Below are 23,388 nucleotides of genomic sequence, written 5' to 3' on the forward strand. Positions count from 1 at the left end.
CAGTCATATAACTTCAAGAGAAAATGGTACAAGGTTTGAAAATAAAGCATTTCAACTGTACTATGCCTGAATCTATTCAATTTTCCCTCCCCTCCCAGCAGTTAACTATCAAGAGTACGGCTTTCAGCTGTGAACTCAGTTTTAATCAGAACCAGTTTGTTGATTCATTGGTGAAGATCCTAAGTGTAATTTTATTCCAAGATGCCAAAAAACAACCAAACAACAACAAAACTTTATCACCTGAACTACATAGTAAAGGATTTCTCTTTTTTTTTTTGTATCTTGCGCTGTGTCATCTTGCAAGGTTTAACAGTACTTCACAAACAAGAGAACAAAAAAAAAAAAAAAAAAAAAAAACAAAAAACCAGACTTCTGATAATAAGGCACCTTCTTTTTAATGAAAGTTGAGAACAGATAGCGCCTTCATTAAAATTTTCACAAGGCTGAGAGTCAAGAATGAGTCATGCAGTTGTACATGCTAGAGGAACTTTGATAATAACACCATTTTAGGGAAGTGTTAATAATGCTTGCTGTGGGTATCTCAGAAGAAAGTATTGCTCATTTAAGGACATGAAGAGTCAAGTCACAAGGCGAACTCTTGCAAAACTAATGCATGTAATTTGAACGTTTTGCTGACTGGGTAAGTAACCTTGTATTTCGGTGCTCACGGTCACCCAGATGGGTTGTGCTGCTCAGGAGCACTGAAACAGTGTTTTGTATGAGTTCAGGACTGCATCTAATCCCAGAGCAAGGAGAGCCGTGAAATCACAGGAGGCCGATGACTATCAGACTTACACAAAATACGCACCTTTACCTACAGCTCCGCCATCTACAAGAAAACGTTCATTTTTTTCTTTGGTCTTGCTGTAAAACAAAAAGGACCTTGGAAGATTTCTGTCCTAAGACTGTCTTCACTCCTCCAAGGTTTCTAAGACGCAGGATGTTTATAATATCGCATTTTATTTTCAAACTTCTTTGTCTGGGGAATTAAAACAGCCCAACTTATTTTCCCATCTGATCCTCACACCTAAAACAGTGCTGCAGAAGGAAGTAACTCATTGTAAGGAACACTTTAAAGTAAAATATCCTTTATTGTTCTTTTTCACGTTTTCCATACGAGCCTCTCCTGGAGCAGCGCAGCAGCCTGCGCCCCGTGCCCCCCGTGCTCACACCCACGCCTCCGTTTCCCCGAGCAATGCCGTCTGCGCTGCCCGCCCTGGCGTTCCGGGCCGTCTGGCGGCACACGCCCCGTGCTCACGGGCTGGCGGCCGTGCTGCGCCCCCGGCCCTGCTGAGCTGCCAGCCGCGGGGCCCTGCACCCACCGCCGGCCCCGGCTCCGTCCCGTCCCGCTCCGTTCCGTGCCGCGCGGCGCGGGGCAGCCCCGTCCCGGAGCATGCTCGGAGCGGCCGCGGGGGAGGCCTCGCGCAGCCGCCGCCGCCTCTTGCGTCAGCGCCGCGTTGGGGCCGGGCGCGGCGGGCTCCCGGGCGGCCGCGGCCCGATGGTGCTGGGCGCGGGGCGCGATGAGCCGCCCGTCCTCCGCCGGGCCCGGCGCTAGCAAGCCCTGCGGCAAGCAGCAGCAGCAGCAGCCGGCGCCGCAGCAGCAGCAGCAGCAGCCGCACGCCCCGTCCCCGGCCGCCGCCGCTCCCGCCGCCGCCGCCACCATCGCGGCGTCCGGCGGCGGCTCCTCGGCCGTGCCCGCCGCCGTGCTGTCGGGGGCCGGCGGGCCGGTGTCCCCGCAGCACCACGAGCTGACGTCGCTCTTCGAGTGCCCCGTGTGCTTCGACTATGTGCTGCCGCCCATCCTGCAGTGCCAGGCCGGGCACCTGGTCTGCAACCAATGCCGGCAGAAGCTGAGCCTCTGCCCCACCTGCCGGGGCTCCCTGACCCCCAGCATCAGGAACCTGGCCATGGAGAAGGTGGCCTCGGCCGTGCTCTTCCCCTGCAAGGTAAGGGGCGGGCGGGACCTGCCCCGGGCCGCCGCGTCGGGGGCCGGGGCCGGGGTCGGGGTCGGGGCCGGGGCCGGGGTCCCGCACGTGCCCGCAGCCCGGCGCTGCCCCCAGAACAGCAAAGGAAGCGCGTGTGGGCCTCCGCTGGCCTGCTCGGTGCTTCTGCAGGTTTCTAAAGTGACACGGCGTGATGGCAGAACCGCCAGCCTTTGGAAACAAACCTGTAATGAACCTTTCGCTGTAAATCCTGGTCTAAACTTTGTCCTAGTGTCTGGCATAATCAGTACTTTCTAAGACTAGAAGTTTTTTTTGTTTTCCAGATGTTTTAACCTATGGCGATGCTTAGTTGAGAGAGAGTGAGTTTCATGGAGGTGGCAGGAATCCTGTTCCCAACCCTCCCATTAGTTCTTTGCAATCCTCCTTCGGAAGGACAGGGTCTGATAAGCTGTCAGTTCAGTAATGATGCCTGAATTTATTTTTTTTTTTGAAGTCCATTCTGTCTCAGTACTATTTCAAGTATTCAGATTAAACATTTAAGTCTTTTTTTTTTTTTTTTCAAGTAAGTGTTCTGTTTAAAAGAACAAGGTGAACTGCTCTAAAGTTCATATCCTTCCTAGTGCACATTTATCAGGGTGTGGGCAGTGCTGAGTGGGCCCTTTTTACATCTTCCTGGAGTCCCTCAACGCTTAGGCTCCGCAGTAGCAAAAGCACTTTAAAACCACAGGCTGGAGAGATGGTGGGACAGACACAGGAACTGCTGAAGCCATCGCTGACATGGAATATGAGAAGGAAGATCTGAAATAGGGAGCTGCCAGAGGCAAAGTGAGGAGCAGCAGCCAAGCAGGACTGGTGGAGCCGTGTCCTGAGGTTTCTGGTGGGAGCTGCCCGCAGAGCAGCCGTGCATCGCAGGTGCCTGCCAAAGCCAGGCCCTAAACAGCCTTTCTCTAGCCGGCCCGCAGGAGCCAGGAGTCATTAACGATGCAACGGGAATAATGGCACCTCCGGAGTGAATCATCTGTGTTAATTCCAGCAGCTCTGCAAGCGCAGGCGGTGGTGAGAGAGCACCTGTCTGAGAGCTGGCTGGGCCACAAGGCAGAGCGGGATGGCTGCGGGCACCGCACTGAGCTGCTGGCAGCGTGGGGCTGTTTTACCGCATGGCTCCTGCGTGGGAGGCAGCCTCGTGGAGCAGGAGCAGATGGCACGTAGTGCTGCTGCACGGGCCCTCTCTCGGGTAAGCGCTGCTGGAAGGGCAGCATGTCAGGTGCCCAGCAGTGGCTGGCTCTGAGCCTCAGGGAATAAGAACAGTCAGGATGTTTCTGTCAGGGTGTTTCTGTGTTGTTGGGTTTTGTTTTGCTTTTTTTTCTCTTTCACTAGGACAAATACTGGCCTAGTTTTCATTTTCTGAAGCATCTCGTCAGTCTGATCTGTGACAACTGGTATTCTCTAGTCATCCTTAGTGAAACTGATGCATCAACATTGGAACAGCTCCTCTGACCAGAATCCTTACCGTTGTTTTTTGCATTGAAACGCAACACTGATATGTGCAGCATGCAAATTTGCCCAGCAGCGGAACAACCCGGCAGGACACCTGCTCTTCCCCACATGATACAGTTAAACAAAGTATGGGAAAAAGAAGAACAAGCCTGCAGACTCTTCCCTTGAAGAGGATGAGGCATTCCTAAGTTTGCCTGTCAGACTTTAAGTTACTCCATTGGTAACAGGTTTCTAAAGCCCTTAATTGATGGGATTGGCTTGTTCACGCCTTTAGGTTTTCTTTCTCCATGGGTAAGGGAATAGAAACCAATAAAGATAAGTACGTTTCAAAAAAAGAAAAGAAAAAAAGAGCCTTCCCCTAACCCAAGAATTGACCCAACTGTCAGTCAAGGTTTGGTTCAGGTACATCAGCTATAAGCACTTCTGCAGATGGGCATTCTCTAAATGTAAATAGTAATAAAAAGACCAGCACATGTAAACCAATTAAGAAAGCAGTATTTCCAAAAGTTCTTCCAAGTGTTAGTTCTGTGGTTAACGTCATGCTCTTCAAAGCAGCAGCTTGCAGACAGGAGGGATGCAAGTGAGGCTGGAGGTTTGCAGTGCCTTCAGGAAGCCCAGGGCATCAGATAGCTCAGCTTTTTGGTTACGGGACTGGGACTGAGGAGACTGAGCCAGCAGTGTTTTGGTGGTCTCTGAAATGATCCCAGGCTGGGCTCTGTGCTAGAATCTCCCACCAAGGTGCGCTGGACTGACTGTGCTGGGTTAGTGTTGGCTTGGGGATGTTTGGGTTCTTGGTACGGTGCTCGTGGGCTTATGCAGAGGTGTGAGGATTTGAGAGTTGAAGGGGCAGCAGTCAGTATGCTTTGCTGTGAGGCATTATGCCAGCAGGAGGCCAGAGCCCATCTGGGAGCCGCAGCACACGGCGGGGGCTCTGGAGCGGTGCGGGGATGGCAGCGTGTCCATGCGGCTCTGGGGCCCAGCGCAGAGGAGCTGGGCAAGCTCTGCAGGCAGGCTCTGGATGTCTCTGGCAGCCCCTGGCCACGCTGCCGTGACCGCACGCGTGCCTCTGGCACAGGTGAGTTGTGTAGCTCAGGCCGCACAGAGCGTACGATGGGCAGCGTGCCCGCCTGGCGTCCCGGCCAGCGTCCCGTTCCTGCCCCAGGCAGGGGCATGCTTCCTTCGTACTCACCAGTATCCGTTCAAGGTCTCTCTGCCCCCAGTTGTCTGGGCACCCCGAAGTGCCCTGTGGAGGCAGAGGTGAATAGGGCTCTGCTTCACTTACCTTCTCACACCCTCTCTTTTATGTGGATTTTTTTCTACCATGAGTAATTCCTGTTCTGCTGCTTTCACTTTTCCCAAGAGCAGTGAAATTAAATTAGCATATGTTAATAGTTTTCACTGTTCTTTCTTAGACCCAGAAACAGCAAGGAGACTGTCAAGACTAATTCTCACATCAGTGCTTGCAAAGCCACAAGCACCCACTGCGGAGCTGAGCATCGCCCAGCAGGGCTCGTGGCGCAGCAGCACCCAGCGGCGGGGCGAGGACCGCCTCACCTCGTGCTGCAGCTGGCAGGCAGCGGCGCTGCTTCAGCACCAGGATTTTTAACAAAGTTAGGGGAATCTTTTTTAAGTAGAATTAAAAAAAAAAAAAAAAAAGGAAAAAAAACCTGAGCCCCAGAAGACACGGAAGAACAACTAAAAGCAGTTGTCTTTCCAGAATAGTTCTGTGTAGTTCTAGAAATAACTCTGTGAGTGGTACCAGAAATAAGTAGGGCTGAGACATGATAGCACTGACAGAAAATGGGGATTTGGTGCTGCCTGTGTCTGCAGCCACTTTGAGGGTTCATAAATGATTTAAGAAAGAAATATAGATAATGTAGTTCCCAAATTTACATGGCTTCTGGAAAAAAAAACAAAAAAAACAAAAAAAAAACCTGTGGGAGATTTAAATCTTAAAATCACAGTAAAGTTACTGAAAATACAGCTTTTAGTGTCCAAAGCAAAATACAGAAAATTAAGTACAATCATAATCACACACAAACACCTAATTAATGAATATTAAAGTATTTTTTCCTCATCTTTTAAAAAAGTGCAAGTGGAATAATGTAAAGGTGCTCTTTAGTCATGAAGCTGACTTACTTTGTAAATAGGTTCTGCGACATTGAGATTTTTTGTGCAAAACCGGCTATGAAATAAATCTTGTGATTTCAAGGCTTCATGAACAGACATCAAAAGCCACTTTTACAGCAATCTTGTGAGATATATTGTGATTGTTAGCTGCTAAAAGCTGGAATTGTGACCTGGCTAACTGAGCAATATAGCATAGGAGAGGCATTTTTATATTTAACCACTTAATCCAATGTATACTAGAAAGCAAGTAGAGCTGTAAGTGTTCTTAATTGTTATCTCCAGAACTACAGTCCTCATATAACCACGTGTAGTAGCAGAGGTCTGCGTGCTGCTGTGTTTTGCTAGCCTTTTGTAATGGGACCTGACAAACAGAGCTGTTCATGCCTGAGTTACCTTGGCAGTGGCCATGGAAATGACATGGAGATGGCTGCTCCTGATCTGTGCTCTGTAAAACTCTAGGCAGTTCCTGTTTGTGTTCCATTTTATGGTAGAATTTACCTTCAACAGCAAGGCAAGCATATCCAATAGCAAAATCAGTGTTTGTTCACACACAGATGGCAGCCCTGTTGGGCAGGTCTGTGGAACTGCATTTAGCAATGTATAATGGGGGGGGGGCGACCCCTCATGGATAGGTACATCAGTGAGTTCTCAGCGGTGTGATTAATTCAACTTCAAGATGTTTTATGTATAACAAATAAATTGGCTTTTCTAGTTATAAAATACATGAAAAAAATGTATGTACGTAGGGCTTGATTCTTTGGGGGAGTGAAACATCATTCTTTCTAGCTTTCCTAGGAGTGGTGGCTGCATCTTGGGAGCTAGGACAGAGGTACCTCACATAAAGAAGGTCTTCTAAGATCCTTTAATACAGCCATCTCTAAGTAGAGGTATTGCCATATTTCTGAGTTTTCAGATGGTTCTGATCCTTTGAAGAAAAAGGAATCCAGTAAATTCATTTTATTGTACTCTTAGGCTCCACTTTGCAGCAATAAATTGAAAGCCTTCCTGCACCTCACAGCCAATAGTACCATTCTGGATTTTAAAACTGGAAGGTGAGGTAAGGCTGTATATAAACTGAAAAGCTATATAAAGATAAATAAACTTACATATATCAGACTGATCACTCCCTCAGATTTTCTTCAGACACGTGGTAGGAGGTAGGCAGAGGTGCTGTATGTCCTTAGACCACTTCTGGTACACCATCACTTCAAGGGCAAGAATGACAGGCTTCCTACGTACGCAAACCACTTGCAGACAAATAGCATATTCATGTTAGTATTGTATGCAAACTTCTGTATGTTATCTAATGCCTACTGTACGGCCTCTTCAGCAATTTTCTTAATTTAAAAAAGTCATTTTTAAGATTTTCAACAAACTAAAACAAGATCGTACATATTTCTAAGACACAATAAACTCTAATAAAGTGGTCTTTTGCTTTTCTTTCTGATAAAAATGCATGCTTATTTTGCTTAATATTTACTGTTTAATGTCTTTAATTGATCAGAGATCCCTTGCGCATGGAGGTCTGCCTATGTTACCCTATTTACACATGTATAGGGCCTGTGCACTCTGTATTTAATGGCACAGCGCTCACTGGCCCTTTCCCAGGTGAGCTGTAGCAGAACGCCCAGCACTGCCAGCGCAGCGGAGTTTCTCGAGGCACTCTACCAGGCAGCCACTGGCAGCCCAAACGTTCTCTCTCACACACATAAGACTCTGGGAAGCACAGAGGCTCACTGGTTTGGGGGCTGGACCCCGCTGTGTGTCTCCAGCAGATCTCACATCACTGCTAGATGGGGCTGAGCGTCTGTCACTGAGCTTGAATGAAAGCTTTAAAAGGATGGAAGGATCTTAAAAGCAGGGATGGATATTCTACAAAACACAGGAGGGAAAAGCACAAGGGGGTGTAAATCCTTGTTCTGTCCCTGAACACTGCTGTTCTACATACATACAGGAGCAGGCAGGCTTTTTCTTTCCTGGAAGCATAATTTGTATCTCAAGCTACTTGTATACTGCAGGGATAGTCTGCTGGCTGGAGCAGGATAGGGATTTGGACTTGGCAGTCTATTCCCAGCTCTGCTACTCATTTCCCTCGTGGCTCCAGACAAGTTACTTTAATCCCGTGTCCCTGCCTGCCTGCATTTATGAGGTCAGCAATACTGGCCTGTCCCTGCTGAGCACTTTCAAGCTTAGACAATGTTTTCAGAATGCTTTAAGACACTCAGATATCTTGTCAAAGTGAAGCCCAGGCCAACACCTCTGAAGTGACATATATGGCAAAAATATGGAATGCTAAGTTATATATGTCATGATGACTTCTGAGCTGTTTCCTCTTAGGAAAGCAAATATGGTGCTAAATAAAATACTGTGAAAACAAGTACATAATACTTCTAAAAACTGGAATACTAGAAATGGAGAGAAAGACAACAAAAAAGCATAAAACAGTCACATCAACCCAGGCATTAGTGGCACATGTGCGCTAATACCACATGCAGCCCTGGTTCCTGTCTCATCAAGGTCATAGTAGAAGTGGAAAAGGTAGAAGGTGCAAGTAGATCAAAGGTATTGTATAACCTGTACACAGGGAAAGACTTAAAGACTTTTCAGTGTGAATGAGGGGTACAGTGAATACCAATGATGTTTGCCAAGCAGCATGAGGACGGCAAGTTTTCTCTGTTCCTAGATGATCTTTAAGGGTCTCTTCCAAATGAAACCATTCTGTAATTCTGTTCACAATCTCCCATTGTCAGTAGGGCTCGCCAAATGTCACCAGCAGCACTGTGTTCAGGAACAAACAAAAGGAGGTATGTCACACAGTGATGGAAAAAAACACCAGTGTTTACTTCATGCTCTTGCTATGTTCACCACTGGTCACTTTTTGAGGCAGGATGTTGGTCTATGTAGACGTCTGGTTTTGCCCAACCAGCAGCTATATATTCTTACTTAGGTTTTTGTTAATCAGAGCAGCTCTGCAACACAGTGCAGTGCAATTGAAGCGTCAACAGGGATATGAACGTGGGGAGAAAACAGAAGAAATGTACAGTGATGACGCAGCTGGCACGGGATCCGCGTGTTTGCCTGATGGGGCTTCTCTCTTTGGCAGGAGGACAGTCCCATTGCACTGCAGCACACCTCTGCCCTCCTGCATCTCCTGCTCACATGTGCGAATAAATCCTTTAGCAGAGGATTAAGCAGCAGGGGCAGGCACAGTAAATGAAGGCCCACATTACCATATTATGGCTTATAAAACAAGCTCCTACAGAAGCCCAAGCTATAGTTTCTGTCCTAGTACTTCTAGCACTGTGTTGCAGCATGGGTGATTTGCCAGAGCTGAAGAGGATTCTGGCTTTTTGCATCTCAGGCATGTAACCCTTTGAGCTTAAACTTCTTCCACTTGTATTAATCCAAAAATAAGCATTTAAATGTTGGAGTTTCCTTTGCTGACTTTTTAAAACAAAAGTCTATACAGACTTGTGGTTTTTTTTCAGCCAGCCTTCTGGCACTTCAGACGTGCTGTTTAGGATGGCAAAGATGTGGTCCTCACATTTAGTCTCAAAGAAGAATGTCTGTCCTCAAGGAAGTGTTGTAGCATCTGTAAGCAGCCATGCACACAAGCTATAACCTTTGCGATAGTGCTAGCAGTGTTGTAGATAACACCACAGCTCTCTACAGGCTGGGGCAGCTATGCCCTTGGAAAGAACAGGAAGGATTTTTTTTTTTCTCTCTAGAGGTAATGAGGAAGCAATGTAGTCAGTGTAGACCACTGAACTCACTGTAGAAAAAGGAAAAGCATCCCTGTTTGTTTAAAGCAGATTAACCTTCAGGAGGTGCCCAGTGACATTAAGAGAAGTCACATGGTGCTTATTTGTGCACCCGCCTCACGCTCAGTGAAAAAATCATCATCTGTCTTCCCACTCCTCACAACTGCAATGTTGAAACTGTTCCAGTGTTAAAACTCTTGGGATTCTGCATTTTAGTTTAATGGAAATGCATTTGCTCTGTGATGGTAATTAGGTGTATTTATTAAAAATACACCACTCTAGTAGCTGTTTGCCCAAACTAGCATCATTTTTTAATTTTAAAGAAAAGAAAAATTCATACCAGGACCACTTCAGCTGATCAGATCTAACTACATCAGCACATCTATTTACAACTCAACCTTGTAATCCATTTTATCTAAGTGCTTGCATTAAAAACAAACAACAAAGTACAGGAATAACCTATTTCTAAGAGGGAAAAAAAAATAAGCTCAGCTCTAAGTTCAGAGCTAAATAAAAGTATCTAATATAAAATTTGCAATGAAAACAAGAGTTCTAGTTGATCACAGGTGGGAGCAATGAACAGTTATGCTGGGCATGTTTCCTGATGCCTTGTATTTGGTCTTTTTCCAGTACGCAACGACAGGCTGCTCTCTGACACTACATCACACAGAAAAGCCAGAACACGAAGACATATGTGAGTATCGTCCCTACTCCTGCCCGTGTCCTGGAGCCTCCTGTAAATGGCAGGGATCTCTGGAAGCCGTGATGTCCCACCTTATGCATGCCCACAAAAGCATTACCACCCTTCAGGGAGAAGACATCGTTTTTCTTGCCACAGACATTAACCTTCCAGGTGCTGTTGACTGGGTCATGATGCAGTCATGCTTTGGTCACCACTTCATGCTGGTGCTGGAGAAACAAGAGAAGTACGAAGGTCATCAGCAGTTTTTCGCTATCGTGCTGCTCATCGGCACCCGTAAGCAAGCGGAGAACTTTGCATACAGACTGGAGCTGAACGGCAACCGCCGCCGGCTGACCTGGGAGGCAACGCCCCGCTCCATCCACGACGGGGTGTCTGCTGCCATACTCAACAGTGACTGCCTAGTTTTCGACACAGCTATAGCACACCTTTTCGCTGACAATGGAAACCTTGGAATTAATGTGACCATTTCTACGTGTTGTCCGTGATATATTTGTGTAGTTAGTGAAACCCTTGGCTGTCTGACATAGTGCTTTACATTTACCAAGAATTTTCTTTTTGTTCTGTTTTTTTTTTTTTTAAATGATATTCAGCTATGTCTTTGTGTATGTTAAGGTTCCTAACTAGCCAGCATTTTTAAGTTTGGAGAGAAGAGGAACAAAAGTGTCCTGTAAGTAATATAAGCAAGAAAAGTTTTTTTAAATTCTTGGGTGCCTTAGGAAGATTTCCCCCCACACGGACACCTTTTTAAATGTAATTATATTTTATTTAAAGAGTGCTTCCATTAGACGTATGACTTAAAAGACTTGAAGGACTGCATTCCTGTTTGGAATGCACCTGAAAGCCTTTCAGCATTTAGGCTGTAAGTCTGTCTGAAAACAGACTTACTCCCACTGGTGACTTTTGAGAGTTTTCAGTAAGCGGGAAAATAAAGAAATCCAAGCAACTTCTCACAGACCTCCCAAGAGATGTGGCTCAAAGTAGATCAATAGGTACTTCAGTGTTGCTACTCCATTTCCTGCTACCTTATTAAAAAGGGACGGGCATAGATTATTTGCTGTGTTTTCAAAAAAAAGGGGGAGTGAGGATGGCTGAAGCATAGCAGGTTTTATAGAGCATGCAAATTGCCTGCTCTGGTCCATTTTAGGGAGATCAGGGAGCCCAGCACAAGGCACAGCTGCTCACAGCTGGATACTGGTGAAAGCAGGAGACACACAACTTAATACATCTCAAACAGCTAGAGCCAATAATATAGAAATATATTCAAGCTGTCTACATGCAGCTTCCCTTGGAGACATACTTGATTATTGTAAAAGACTGACTAGAATAATATAGCAAGAGCTTTATGGCCAGTGTCATGTCATTTGCTATTTAAGTTTTGTTGCCATATTTACTTTTATTTTGTAATAAATATTTTGCAAAAACTACACTGCACCAATGCACATGTGTGGTAGCGGCTATTGCTTCCAGGTCCCTCGGTATCCCCTGCCTCGCTGAACACGCTGAGCTCTTCCTCCAGCCGCTCAGGGGCTGCAGGATTTGATTCCTAGCCTGACTCATGCAAACTGAAATCTCAGCGTGCCACTGGAGCAGAATCTGCCTGCGAATCCCCCTCTGCTACCAGAAGCCTTCTGTCTGAATCAAGAAAAATACTAGTTCTGTGTGTGACTTTGCAGAGTATTAAGATTCCAGTTGGAAGAGGCAATATGTTGTGAGATTACACATCCTGCTGAATTACTCAGGAGGTAGTAAGCCCCATGATAGTGGAAAACTACATGATAAGTGACAGATGAAGCTTGGTGTGAATAAATGTAAAATAATACATGGGGAAGAAAAATAGTCCTAACTATATGCTATCAGGGAAGAGATTTCTGGAGTTATGACACAAAGTCCTATACAAATAGCACACAGCATTTGGCAGCAGTCCATAGGAAAGCACAAGAGAATTACAAGAAAAGCTTCAGAGTGGGGAAGCTTGTTCTGTCCTTGAGAATTTGGAAGTGATCATGGAAAAGAAAAAAAAAAAAAGAAAAAAAGAAAAAAAAAAAAAAAAAACACGAGGAATTACTGTAATCTTTTTGTATTCAGTTCCTGTAAAGATCCTCCATTTGATCTCATTTACACTGTGCTGGCAGAACTCCAGCAGCATCAGTCAAATGTACTAATTTACTCCTGCTCACGCGGGATCAAAGTCAAGCTCTGGCTTTCACAAGAGTTAACACCTGTGCATTTAGCAGGACTTGTTAAGCAAGTGTTCCTAAGAATTTAATTCATTTTCTCGTATCTCAGTAACATTTATAGTGGAAGACAATTTTTCTTACTGACAGTTGGGGCTTAAGAGCTTTTTGTGTAAAACAAAACTGAAGCAAGTCTTTGACTGTAGCAGGATTCATGAAATTAAATTAGTTAGTCCAATGTTGCTAGTAACCCCCAGTAGATAATTTAACACAATTTCACCATTGTTTCCTACACCATTCAGTTCTTGTGAAGAAACAGATACAGTTTGTTACATGTTACAGAAGGGAAAAAAGAAAAAGAAACACCACCCAGTATCTTTCTTACAACTGAGTTTAGAATAAGGAATATACCTCAGCGTGCACTGCCAATAAGCCTTGTGTTTCCCCTTTAGATCAGTGAATGAACATGTGACATTGGTTCCAACACCTGATGAAATTGTTTCCTCTCTTACACAACTGGGTGCAGAGGAGCTGGCACAACCTCCTGAGGGCGATGTCCGAGGTTGGGGCAGGAGAGGCTGGCAGGACAGGAGCACATTGCCAAGGAAAGCAGCAGCACATCAGTTATGGAAGTTTCTCGGAATACTCACAAACATCACAGAAGTCAGCCTGGTTTTATTAACAAAACTCCTGACCACAAACAAAGCAATCTGACTGAAACAGACAGAAATGCACCTTGGGAAAACACCACCCGAGGTGACCAGCAGCTGTGGGACCACCGCAGGGCCAGTGCCACCAGCTGGGGGAGAGCTCTGCCCGCAGCCTGCAGGCCCTGCAGCATGGCAGCGCCAGCATGTCCTGCATCGTGGCAGCACCAGCAGGCGTAGTGGCACGGCCATGCCAACACCACCTGACTGCAGCTTGTGACAGGGTGATACGAGGCATCAGGAGCTGTACCTTGGATTTTTTATTTTATTCCTGTTGAGTTGATACAACATATTGTTGATTATTTTCCCTAAAAGCATTTCCACTTTAAACAAATGGAAAAATGCAAGGTCTTGCAGGAACCACTGAGTTCACCACAAGTGTGGCACTGCCTAAGCGCTTCCACGCTGTGGCTGTGCCACTGCCAACACACTCTCCATTTTTAAAAGTGAGTACCTCAATCATCCTGGGTAACGCGGGTGCTTGTGAGGCCACCACAGCTGCAGACACCACGTCCTGACAGCAGAGCACATCCACGCTGCTGTGAGTTGAAACCCAAGCCTGGGTCTAACGCCGCCCATGGCAGATGGCCCGTAGCAAACACGGCACAGAGCTGTGCCACCCACACAGCACCCCAGCGCAGCTGAGCACCCACCCCAGCAGCACCAAGTTCTGTGAGCCCTGATCCAGCTCCCCTCAGGCAGGCGGCCGCAGCCCCACCATGCCCAGGCCCCCACAGCCGCAGTCTGCCTTCACGCCAGATGGCCACACCACACCACAGCCCCAGGGCGGCAGCGGTGGCTGCAGGCACCGCTCCCTGCGGGGCTCGCCTCACGCTGCTGGCACCGGCCCCAGGGCACAGGGCCTCAGGCAGGGCAGCCCAGCAGCGCCTGCGCCCGCCGCGTCACCACGGAGACCGCACAGAGACCAGAGGCCGCCATGGCCGGGGCCAAGCGGCTCAGCACAGGGTCAGCCTCACCCCACGCTGCTGGCTGAGGGCCAGCCCCGCAGCCCTGCTCGCGTGAGGGGCACACAAAGGAAGCCGGTATCGTCATCCGTGGGGAGCTCTGAGATGAGCGACACCAGTGCTGTGACACGAGCAGACACCGAGCTGGGCACTTGGTGACACCCAGGCGAGACGGGGCAGCGGTGGTGAGGCGGCTGGGGGACGCCAGGGCAGCGAAAGCCCAGGCAGGGCATCCCAGGCACTGCGGGAGAGCGGGGTCGCGGGCACCGTGAGGCCATGTGCCAGCCTTCCACAGCCTAACTTGGGGCACATCCGTGGCCTTTAGACCAGGCACGAGGTGTCCTTGGCCACAACAGAAAAGCCAGGGAGAAGCCCCACTTCCTATGTCTAAACCGTTCTAATTTCTGGTTACATACATTTGGAGAAGTTTTATTTATTAGTTTATTCTTCAAAGGCAACTGCTTTGAAGTCATTGCATAGGACTAATACACAGGTTTCTGTCTTAAATTAAGGGAGATGGAAACGTCAAGTATTGCCAACCCCACCACTGTGCAGAAGCCTCCAGGAATTTCAGTGTCCGTGCAAACAGAAGCTAGCTGGCTTTATGAACATGCCTACAAAAAATCACGTAAGAAACAGCTTTGCTCAAAAAGCAGGTTGTTCACCTGCATTCTTTCACACAGGCTGCCTGGTGCCCAAATGCCTGCTGTAGGCACCCTGCCATTTCCCCAAGATCTTCCTGCACACCAGCACTAGCCCAGGGGCAGCCCCAGCAGTCCCCTCACGATCCGCTGCAGAACTGCTTCCAGATGAACCTCTGGGCCCCCGCAGCATGTGCAGGAATGCTGCACCAGCCAGTGGGTGTGGAAGTGCTCAGCAGATGGCAGGAATAGCTTATTGTATTCTTTTGAGAGGTACTTCAAAGCCTCTAAGGACAGCTGAAAATACATCAACCTTTTTTCTCCTCTTGCTCAGCTGAGTCATCCATACATGTGACTCAGGAGCCAGCCCCTTCACTTACTGGGTGAAGCAGGTTGTACTTTAGCAGGCAATATGTTAAGATTAGGCAGAAACTAAAACTATCCCTTTTGGGCACCCCATCAAGCATCCTTTGTGCCTCATTTTCAATGCCAGGCAGTCACAGAATGGATGAGGTTGGGAGGGACCTCTGAAGATCATGTAGTCCAAACCCTGCTGAGCAGGATCAGCTAGAGAACATTGTGCAGGATGGCATCCAGTCCTCCTCTGCAGGGGGACATCTGTGCCTCCAGGAGCAGGAATAGCAACCTGGGTCGTAAAACACAGCATCCCACATAGACGTAGTGGGGAAAGCTGTGTTCAGATCCATCCCAATAGAAAGGGGGCGTGCAGAGCCTACAACAGACCAAGAATGCTCTCTGCTAACCCTTGGCGAATGTTTGGAAAGTCACTGCAAACATCTTTGCAGGGGAAAAGCGTTACAGACTTTTTACTTTAGGTGGAGGTTCACATCTTCGCAGGATGACTGTCACTGTCATGGTTAAAGTACAGAAAAAAACCAAACTTGTGCCAGCGGTAAATCATCTACCTGTGTAGGAATATAGCAGTAGCAGATAGAGGTGATATAGAAGGCAGGTCAAGGAGGGGGAACGTCCCCCAGCATTGTAGCCAGGTACTGGGCTTCGTGGCAAGCCCTCAGTACTGCAGCACGCGCAGGGCTATGCCCAGGCTGCACAGTGCTGCTGCTGCGTTTTGCCCTCCTGAAGTCACTTCTTGGGTGGGGGTTGTGGGTGGTTACACTCTGTGACACAGCATGATTGCAGAGGATGATAACTACATATATCTTTGAACTGCAATTTAAAAAAAAAAAAAAAAAAAATCAAGCAACCCATCAGCCACATCATTCAGTCTTCTAAAAGTATAAGCGACTCCTGTAACATTGCTTTCTAAACTAGTGCATTCATGTCCAGACACGCTGCCAAGCAGCAGCTTCCATTGCAGGCCTGAGAATTGACCTGAGACTGCTGTGATTCTTACCCTGTCCTTTCCAACTACACACTTGGATTTTGTCATATTTTCAGAAGAGAAGGACTTAGAAAGGCATTTGGTATTTCAGCCTACCCAGGACTTCTTTATCTGGCTGAACATTTTCTGGAAAGCAGAATGAGCTTACTTAAATGGACAAGACAAATTGTGTGGCAGCAAAGGGAACTGAAATTCTTGATTAAAAGAACAAGGAAACTGCTTAGTATGCCTGGACAGAAAGCAATGGCAGCTCACACACTGACCGCATCAGTATTAAAACAGCAGGTGATGCACATGGAGCAGCAGTAAGATGAACACCTGGGGCAGCTGGGTGTTGGTAACACCACCTGCCTGGAGTGAATGTGGGGCTGCTGAGGACAGTGACAGAGACACAGTCATAAGAGATTTTTCCTGTCACCTCAGAGGCCAAAACTCTCTTCCTTGCACTTACACAGCATGGGCTGTACTTGGAGATGAGAAAAAACCATTGCCTCTCTGACTCATGCTTCTCAGAACCAGAGAGACCGGAAATGTTTTAGAGTGCAATGCAATATTAGATGAGTGCTACAAGTCATTGACTGTAAGCAATAAGCCATCTCCACGACTTCAGTAGGACTGCTTTTAAGGTCAAGCCCATTTCAGGTCCTTGTGGCATTTAGGAAGGGTCACCCTCAGCTCCCGGGCAGCCTTTCTGAAGTTGTAGGAAGGTGTGCATTGAGGAGGTCTCAGGCCACTGATGTAGCTGGTGAGAAAAGGGTGACATGCCAGAAGAGAGGAGATATGGGAGAATCTAGGAGATCTTTTTCCTGGGAACACAGCAATGCTGTTCAATAATTCTCATTATTGCTATCACTTGCAGCCCTGCCAGACAAGTTCAGCAGTTTAGATATTTTGTGCAACTTGGAGGTAAGTACTCACCAAGTTCTGTATTTTTTATACATGTATTTTATGCTTTGTGTTTTTACCTTTGAACAAAGATATGACTCCATACTGCTATTTCTTTTTCTTCTTCAAGTTCAAAGAAGATTTTGTGAAGCTGTTCAAGCAGTCGCTACACACGCTCCCCTCTGTTGGCCTGCCAACTATTCTGGCCTACAGACCTGAATCATCATGGGACAGCGTGCAGGTCGAGGTGGGTCAGTAGCAGTTCCAGAAACCATGCTCCAGAGAAGCCAAGTGTTTAAAAAGTATATGGTCAGAAAAATATTTGAATCAGAAGTGCTAAACGCATGATATAGTAAAGAAAGTATGGTTGCCAAACAGCCATAGCAAGTACCCCTTCACCCCTTACTGCTGGGGACAACTGCTGTCTCTCTGAGGAGTGCTGAGCTCAGGTGTGCTGCCTCTGTGAGCAGAGGTGTTAAACAGTGGATTTAGCAGGTGCTCTTGGCAGCTCCATGCACTATACGTCAGTTTCAAAACATGTTTTCAAAAAACTGATTAGTCTTTCAAAATATCTAGCACCAACCTTAAAGTGCATCAGTGCAGCAGCTATGACTTGCATCTAGCCGATTAAAAAAGCTGAACATATTTGACAAGTCTGCTGGTGATTCCTAATGAAATGACACAGATTCTTCTAGGATTAACAGAGCTGCAGTCAGGAAGCTTTTTCTCTGCAAAACCACAAGCAGTGTATTTGAAAGGGTTAATGCAGCAGAGTACTCAAGTGCAGCATTCTGCATGCTCCAGAGCTTTCTCTCTCTTTGGGATGGATGTGTCTCAAACACTACATTAATTCCATTTCTTTGAGCAGTAGCAAGATTTTTAATTACTACAGATCAGCTTTTCTTTTCAGTAGTTTCCTGAACTTAATGGCCTGATTTAAATTGTTCCAAGATATCACAGACACAGATACGTTTTAACTGTTCTTACACACGTGCTTTAAAACGTTGCATTCCAAGCAAAGCCTTATTTCTCCAATATAAAACAAGGATTTGTGTGCTGATGCTATACTTCTGTCATCCATACCTCCACTTTAGGTAGAGGAGGACTGCACTCCAAAGTGTGAGTTCTGTGGTAGCGTGCTGAAGCCATTTCCTTCCTTTGAAGACACTTGCCCACGGTCACAGGATTATGAATCAGTAAGCTGGTGGGAAAGGATCAGCCGATGTTTACTGTGAAAAGGCCTGCTGTAGTGACACTGCTCTTCTGCCTTCCAGAAGTTCTGCTGCGAGCAGAATCGAGACCTCTATGAGTTCATTGTAAAGGAGACAAAGAATCGCGAAAGTGCTTGGAATGTTCCCATTGATATCGATCCCCATGAGTCCCATGGCACCGAAGCTGAAAGACGCCTGTCAAAGGAGAGAGCGTACCAGAGGTACCATAAAGCGACTGTGGAGAGTGCTGAGGATTGCTTTTGTATAACAAACAACAGGCTACTCTGGAGGGAAAAGAAGTGGCAAGAAAATAAAACTACAACAAGTGGGAATGAAAAGAGAGAAAAAAAAAATCAGGCAACAAGTGCTTATACATGTGTTCTGTCTAGACCCTCTTGGCTTTTCTTTTACTAATTTTATGAGAGGGTGGCAAAGCATGTGCTTTCTGTTCATAATAGGTACAACATACCCAGACACAGGTAGGGCCCAAAATGTAACTGCAGCTATGGCAGGGACAATATTTGGTTCTCACTTTTGCCCCATGTGCCAAAACAATGCTTGAATTTTTATTTCCCTATTTTGCTGCATAAACTGTGACACGCATCTGGATTACAATTTGCAGAAGCCTTAAGAACTCTGAGTTTGACTTCTGCTGCATTCTTTAGATATCTGTATAAGCTTATGGCCTCCTGCTAAGCATAAGGCATAGGCTTAAAGAAAAGTAATGCAGCACACCTGGAAGTAAACTGCTAGTTTCCTTAAAGATCCTCTGCAGCCTGATGGTGTGACTACCTCATATTATACACAGAACACAAACCAAAGCCATTGTTAGGCATAGTCAAGTTTATAAGAAGCTAAGCAAGAAAAAAATAGTGAAAATATTCTTGTACATCACTTGTCTTGTTCATCTAGCAGACAGAACTCCTTATACTTAAAAATCCTCATATAAAATTCATTAACACGTTAAGCTTTGCTATCAGTAGAGTTGATACCATTGCAATCACAGAGTTCATTCACCAAAATCTCTGTATGGGAGAAATTTATCTTTGCTGAGATAATGTTAGACTGATAATATGCCATTGTTTCCAATAGTTATTTGCATTTTTAGTAGTGGAGAGAAAAACAAATACAAAAACTTGCATTCCTACTGCAACAATATCTAGCACTGCTAGCATTTAAAACAGAGTATATGAAGTGTGTGCCATGAACGCTTTCATTTTCCAGGCAGCAGGAGAGACAAATGGCCAGACAGTTAGCTTTGCTGGCAGCTGAGACAACAACTGTAGCCGAATGTGAGTTTACATTTATCTACGCATTTATTTATCTATTTCTCACAACAACGAATTTAGTGGAATTGCTAATCTCTAATGGTCTCTAATTGAATAGGAAGATTTATGCAGTGACATGCTAGTTCATTGTCCAGTGTGCAATCCCATTATTTGATATAGCTTCATCTAATTTAATCTCTCACACGAAAAAAGCAAGAACAGTTACATGGCCGTTGCACAGAGAGGACCTACCTTACTATGACTTTCAGTGCTTCTACCTGGACATTTCCACAGAGATACACAGAAATTGACATTAGAGAGCTATAGGCTTGTAAAGCCAACCCCTTGGAAGGTAGGAAGGTTTTAGCTAATGAAGTGAGCACTCTGAACTCCCAGCTCAGACTACAGGTGACTAAGCAGCTTTTGGGATCTAGTGAGTAACAACAAAGCCCTTTTGACTAAGAACAGGTAAATTGGGTTTCAAATATGGGTGTATTTTCCACAGAATATGTCAAGACAATAAGGTATGCTCTATCATCTAGGGTTGCTTATTCTCAGTCCTTTAGAGCACAGAGCCACAAGTGCTTTCTGAAAAATGTCATTACTTACACACATATATATATAGAAAACTGGACTCTGAAGTAGCTGAACAGCAAGGACAATCCTCGTTAGATAAAAAGCACCCCAAGACACTCGCAGGATGGAGCGTTTCAGACAGAGATTTGCATTCCACCAAATTACTGTCTCCCTGCAGAGACATCAGGCAGCCCTGACATCAGAGGTACCAGCCCTACCTGACGCACACAAACCTTTCCCTTTCCCTTTAGGTTCAAGACAACCTAGCATGATTTCTTACCTGCTTTCTCAGGAGCCACCATCTCCAACAGGCTGGACACTGGTACCTGGTGAAAGAGCAGAAAAGCTCAAAGAGGAGCCCATCTCCTACAGCATCACCTGCTGTGACTTCACCATTGTGGGCGGAAGGGCAAGTAGCTGCTGCTTGATGGGACGAGCTGCAGCGGGACTGCACCCACACTGCAGAGCAACTGGAGCCCTGCACTGGTGCCTTTAATGGGGCAGCTGTGTGCAGGTTGTCTGTCATTCATTTTATTGGTTCTTTTCCAATCTTAGGTAGTGAAGAATGAACTGTTGGAAAAATACTACAAACATGGAGGAAAATTTCTTACCATGCTTCCAGATGGAACAGGGCAGATATTGTATCCTTACAGGACTTACCTGCCAGCACTAGTCCAGGGCTGGAAATGTAATGTTACGTGTGTTCTAGACTGCTTCATCACAGAATAACCTGGCCCACCACTTCCACTGTCAAACAAACAAACAAACAAACAAACAAAACAAAACAGTAGTGAAACAGCTTAAATTGCCCTTGGTGTAAAATATTTTCAGATCAGCCAGTAACTCTGATGAAGGAATGGCACTTGTGTGTTTAATACCCAGCTTAAACACGCCAGCTTGGTGTTCACACCCGCTCCCAAGCTGTGGTCCCATGGGGGAAGGCCTTGCTGCCAGCCCCAATGAGACAAAAAACACCTGCTGTTCAGATGTTCAGGCCATTTTTTCCCCTGGTTGTTCCCTTTTTTTTTTTTTTTTTTTTTTTTTTTTTAAGCTCTGTGAGACCTGCCCCTGCTTCCTCTGTCTTCGTTCATGTTAAGTTGGTCGTTTCACGTTGCAAGGCTTGTACTTTCAATAATACTTGTTACAGGCTCCACAAATGTGTCATTAAGGCTTCTAAGCAATTCTGCCCGGGTTATTGGTTAAAAAACAACAAAAAAGTGTACTCTGACCACTTATTTTGTCAGTGTACAGAAAACTAATGTAGAAAAACAAACTTTGGCCCTTTCCCAAGTAGCACTGGCTGCACACCACCATTCTGCCTTTAACACAATAATCCAGGTAATACAGCAACTTCTATACTTTAAAGTAGTGCTCTGAAATATTTAGTATGTAAAAGCAGATCAAACACAAACAAAGGCATTGTGAACACCTTATCTGACAATAGCTATCCATCTGGAAATCTGGCAGTCATTGTTATACGAGAAAGAAAATGGTTTATTTGCATAGTACAGGAAGACAAGCACAATAACGCCGAAATACAAGCACTATTTAAGTCCAATGGCAGAAGTACTTGTTATTACCCACACGGATCTGTATGGTACGTTTGTGTCAATCATAGCATCTTTTCTGTCCACTGCACATTTTATATTTCAAAGGTCATAAAATGTATTTTTAGCAGCACTCAGAAATTAAAAGGCAGATACAGCACAGAGGAGATATGATCTGTAGGGAGAGCAAGTGTGTTTTACAGACTCGTTAATGCCATTGGGAAAAAGCAGTCTTTCAGAGACACAGCAGTGCGTGCCAAGTTGATGCAGCATCCCCTTGTTCCGTGGAAATTCTTCCTATGAAGGGAGGAAGCCTTGGCTCAGAGGTGTTCCAGACAAAATTAAGATTAAACCTACCCGTTTCCTCTCCCCACAACAGAGAAATATTTGCCCACAGTAGTGTAGAAGTGCAAAACTCTGAAACTGGTAGTGAATTTTTTTGTTGTTTGTTTGTTGTTTGTTTTGTTTTTGCAAACAGGTAAGGAGGAGAAAGGACTCAGTGTGCTACTGGCCTCTCATTTTTATGCTTTTATTTTTATATCCTGGCTGCAGCTGGGTAGTTTCCAAGGGCTGAGTACCCCAGAAGCAGCTGAGCACCACTCCCATTGCGGTGCCAAGCTTGTGGCCTTGTGCTGGGAACCTCCCTGAAAAGAAGGGCTGTTCCCCATTGTGTTTGTGGGGGTTTAAACCGTAAACTGGCTGTGCCTTGGCTTGCAGAGCACTGACTTGAGATCCTGTCCCTGTGGGTTTGTCAGGGATATGGGCAGTGGAAGAGCAGGATGCACCACCTTGTTGTGGATTTTCCTCTCTTTTAGGATAAACATGAATGTTCAGGGAGGGCAGTATTTGGACAAGGCAGGCAGCAGGGTGAGAAGGTGGACGTGGCCAAACAGCTTAACATCATCAGGACCCTGCGTCCCTCTCAGACCCATCTTCATCTCCCTGAACCAGCACGTGGGGGTCAGGATTGTGGGCCAGGACAAGATCACTGTTTCCTTCCTCGCCATGGGACAACAAGCAAAATTCAACGTGGGAACCAAAGTGCAGGTATTTCTCAAGTGTGCGGGCAGCTCTACACGCAGCTGCTCCCCGCAGCAGGAGTGGGGCAGCCGGGGAAGCTCCTGCCCACCGATCACACTCACCCCACGGTGGGTGCCCCCTGCCTTGCCCTGCAGCCCCAGGGTCACCCAGCTCTGCAGGTCTCTCTCCCGGCGAGAGGCCTCACCCCAAGCCCCATTCCTCGGTGCCAGCACGTGGCCACGGCTCTGCTGACACCGCTCGCCTCCACTCCTGCCAGGTCAGCCCTGCCAGCCGGCCATGTCCACCCACCCTGCTGAGTGAAGACGACCTCCTGCTGCTGGCCCTCAGGGTGAGGATCCTGCGGCTCTTCGATAAACTGCGCGGATGCTTAAGCTTTCCATCCAATGAGCAGTGGGACAAAATCAAGCCTCCAGCATACCTTATGACACAGACTTTAAAGATCTTACACCTTTGCACAACTTCTAACCTAAGTGAAGAGCTGCGCAGCTCGGTTAGGGCAATACTAAATGCTCAGGTCTGACCAGCGTGTGTGATGTGAAGGCAAAATGAGCCAAGCCTGGGAAAAGACAGAGATGCCCCTGAAGCTGTGGCACCTGTGTGCTCAGCAAGGTTCCACCTGCAGCTTTTCCCCGCTGTGGTGTGGAGCCAAGGACAGCCTGCAGCCCTTCTGCACAGCCACTCGCCTGTGGCCCTCCCACCTGACAGGTGCTCAGCGTGAGGCTGAGGTGCAAGAAGCACCAGTTCACATTTTGGTGTGAGCTCAGGGTGAAATACATCTTGTCTGTCAGGCTTGAAGAGGGGCTTTGCCCAGGGTACAATAAATCCATGCTTGATGTTGGTGCATCGCTCCTGAGTGTCTTTTTTCCATCTCCCCAAAGAAACCGGCCCAGGCTGAGCAGCCATTTCAGCCCATAAATTTGGCACAAAGAGGAAAACAATCAGAGCACAGTTAAGGCACAGCGTGTGACAGGAAGGC

General features: G+C 46.6%; 2 protein-coding genes across 6 annotated transcripts; both read left to right on the forward strand.

Annotated features, from left to right (window-relative positions):
• The first annotated feature begins 1,348 nt into the window (after nt 1–1,348).
• On the forward strand, nt 1,349–11,458 carry SIAH2 (siah E3 ubiquitin protein ligase 2). The gene is made up of 2 exons (XM_084529418.1): nt 1,349–1,946; nt 9,962–11,458. Exons 1-2 carry the CDS (start codon nt 1,521–1,523, stop codon nt 10,517–10,519), a joined length of 984 nt encoding a protein of 327 aa, XP_084385544.1. The 5' UTR covers nt 1,349–1,520; the 3' UTR covers nt 10,520–11,458.
• Nucleotides 11,459–13,371: 1,913 nt separating this feature from the next.
• ERICH6 (glutamate rich 6) lies at nt 13,372–23,253 on the forward strand. Of its 5 annotated transcripts, none has more exons than XM_084529413.1 (12): nt 13,372–14,035; nt 14,393–14,508; nt 16,744–16,790; nt 16,900–17,016; nt 17,864–17,965; nt 18,044–18,201; nt 19,205–19,272; nt 20,076–20,237; nt 20,384–20,465; nt 21,269–21,421; nt 22,187–22,418; nt 22,669–23,253. In XM_084529413.1, the coding sequence occupies exons 1-12, from the start codon at nt 13,635–13,637 to the stop codon at nt 22,930–22,932; spliced, it is 1,902 nt and encodes a 633-aa protein (XP_084385539.1). In that variant the 5' UTR covers nt 13,372–13,634; the 3' UTR covers nt 22,933–23,253. The 5 variants fall into 5 exon arrangements, with proteins under 5 accessions (XP_084385539.1, XP_084385540.1, XP_084385541.1 ...); XM_084529414.1 differs by having other exon boundaries at nt 13,825–14,046; XM_084529415.1 differs by having other exon boundaries at nt 13,848–13,958.
• The last annotated feature ends 135 nt before the right edge of the window (nt 23,254–23,388 follow it).

Source organism: Aythya ferina (genome assembly GCF_964211825.1).
Source record: "Aythya ferina genome assembly, chromosome: 9".
NCBI lineage: Eukaryota > Metazoa > Chordata > Aves > Anseriformes > Anatidae > Aythya > Aythya ferina.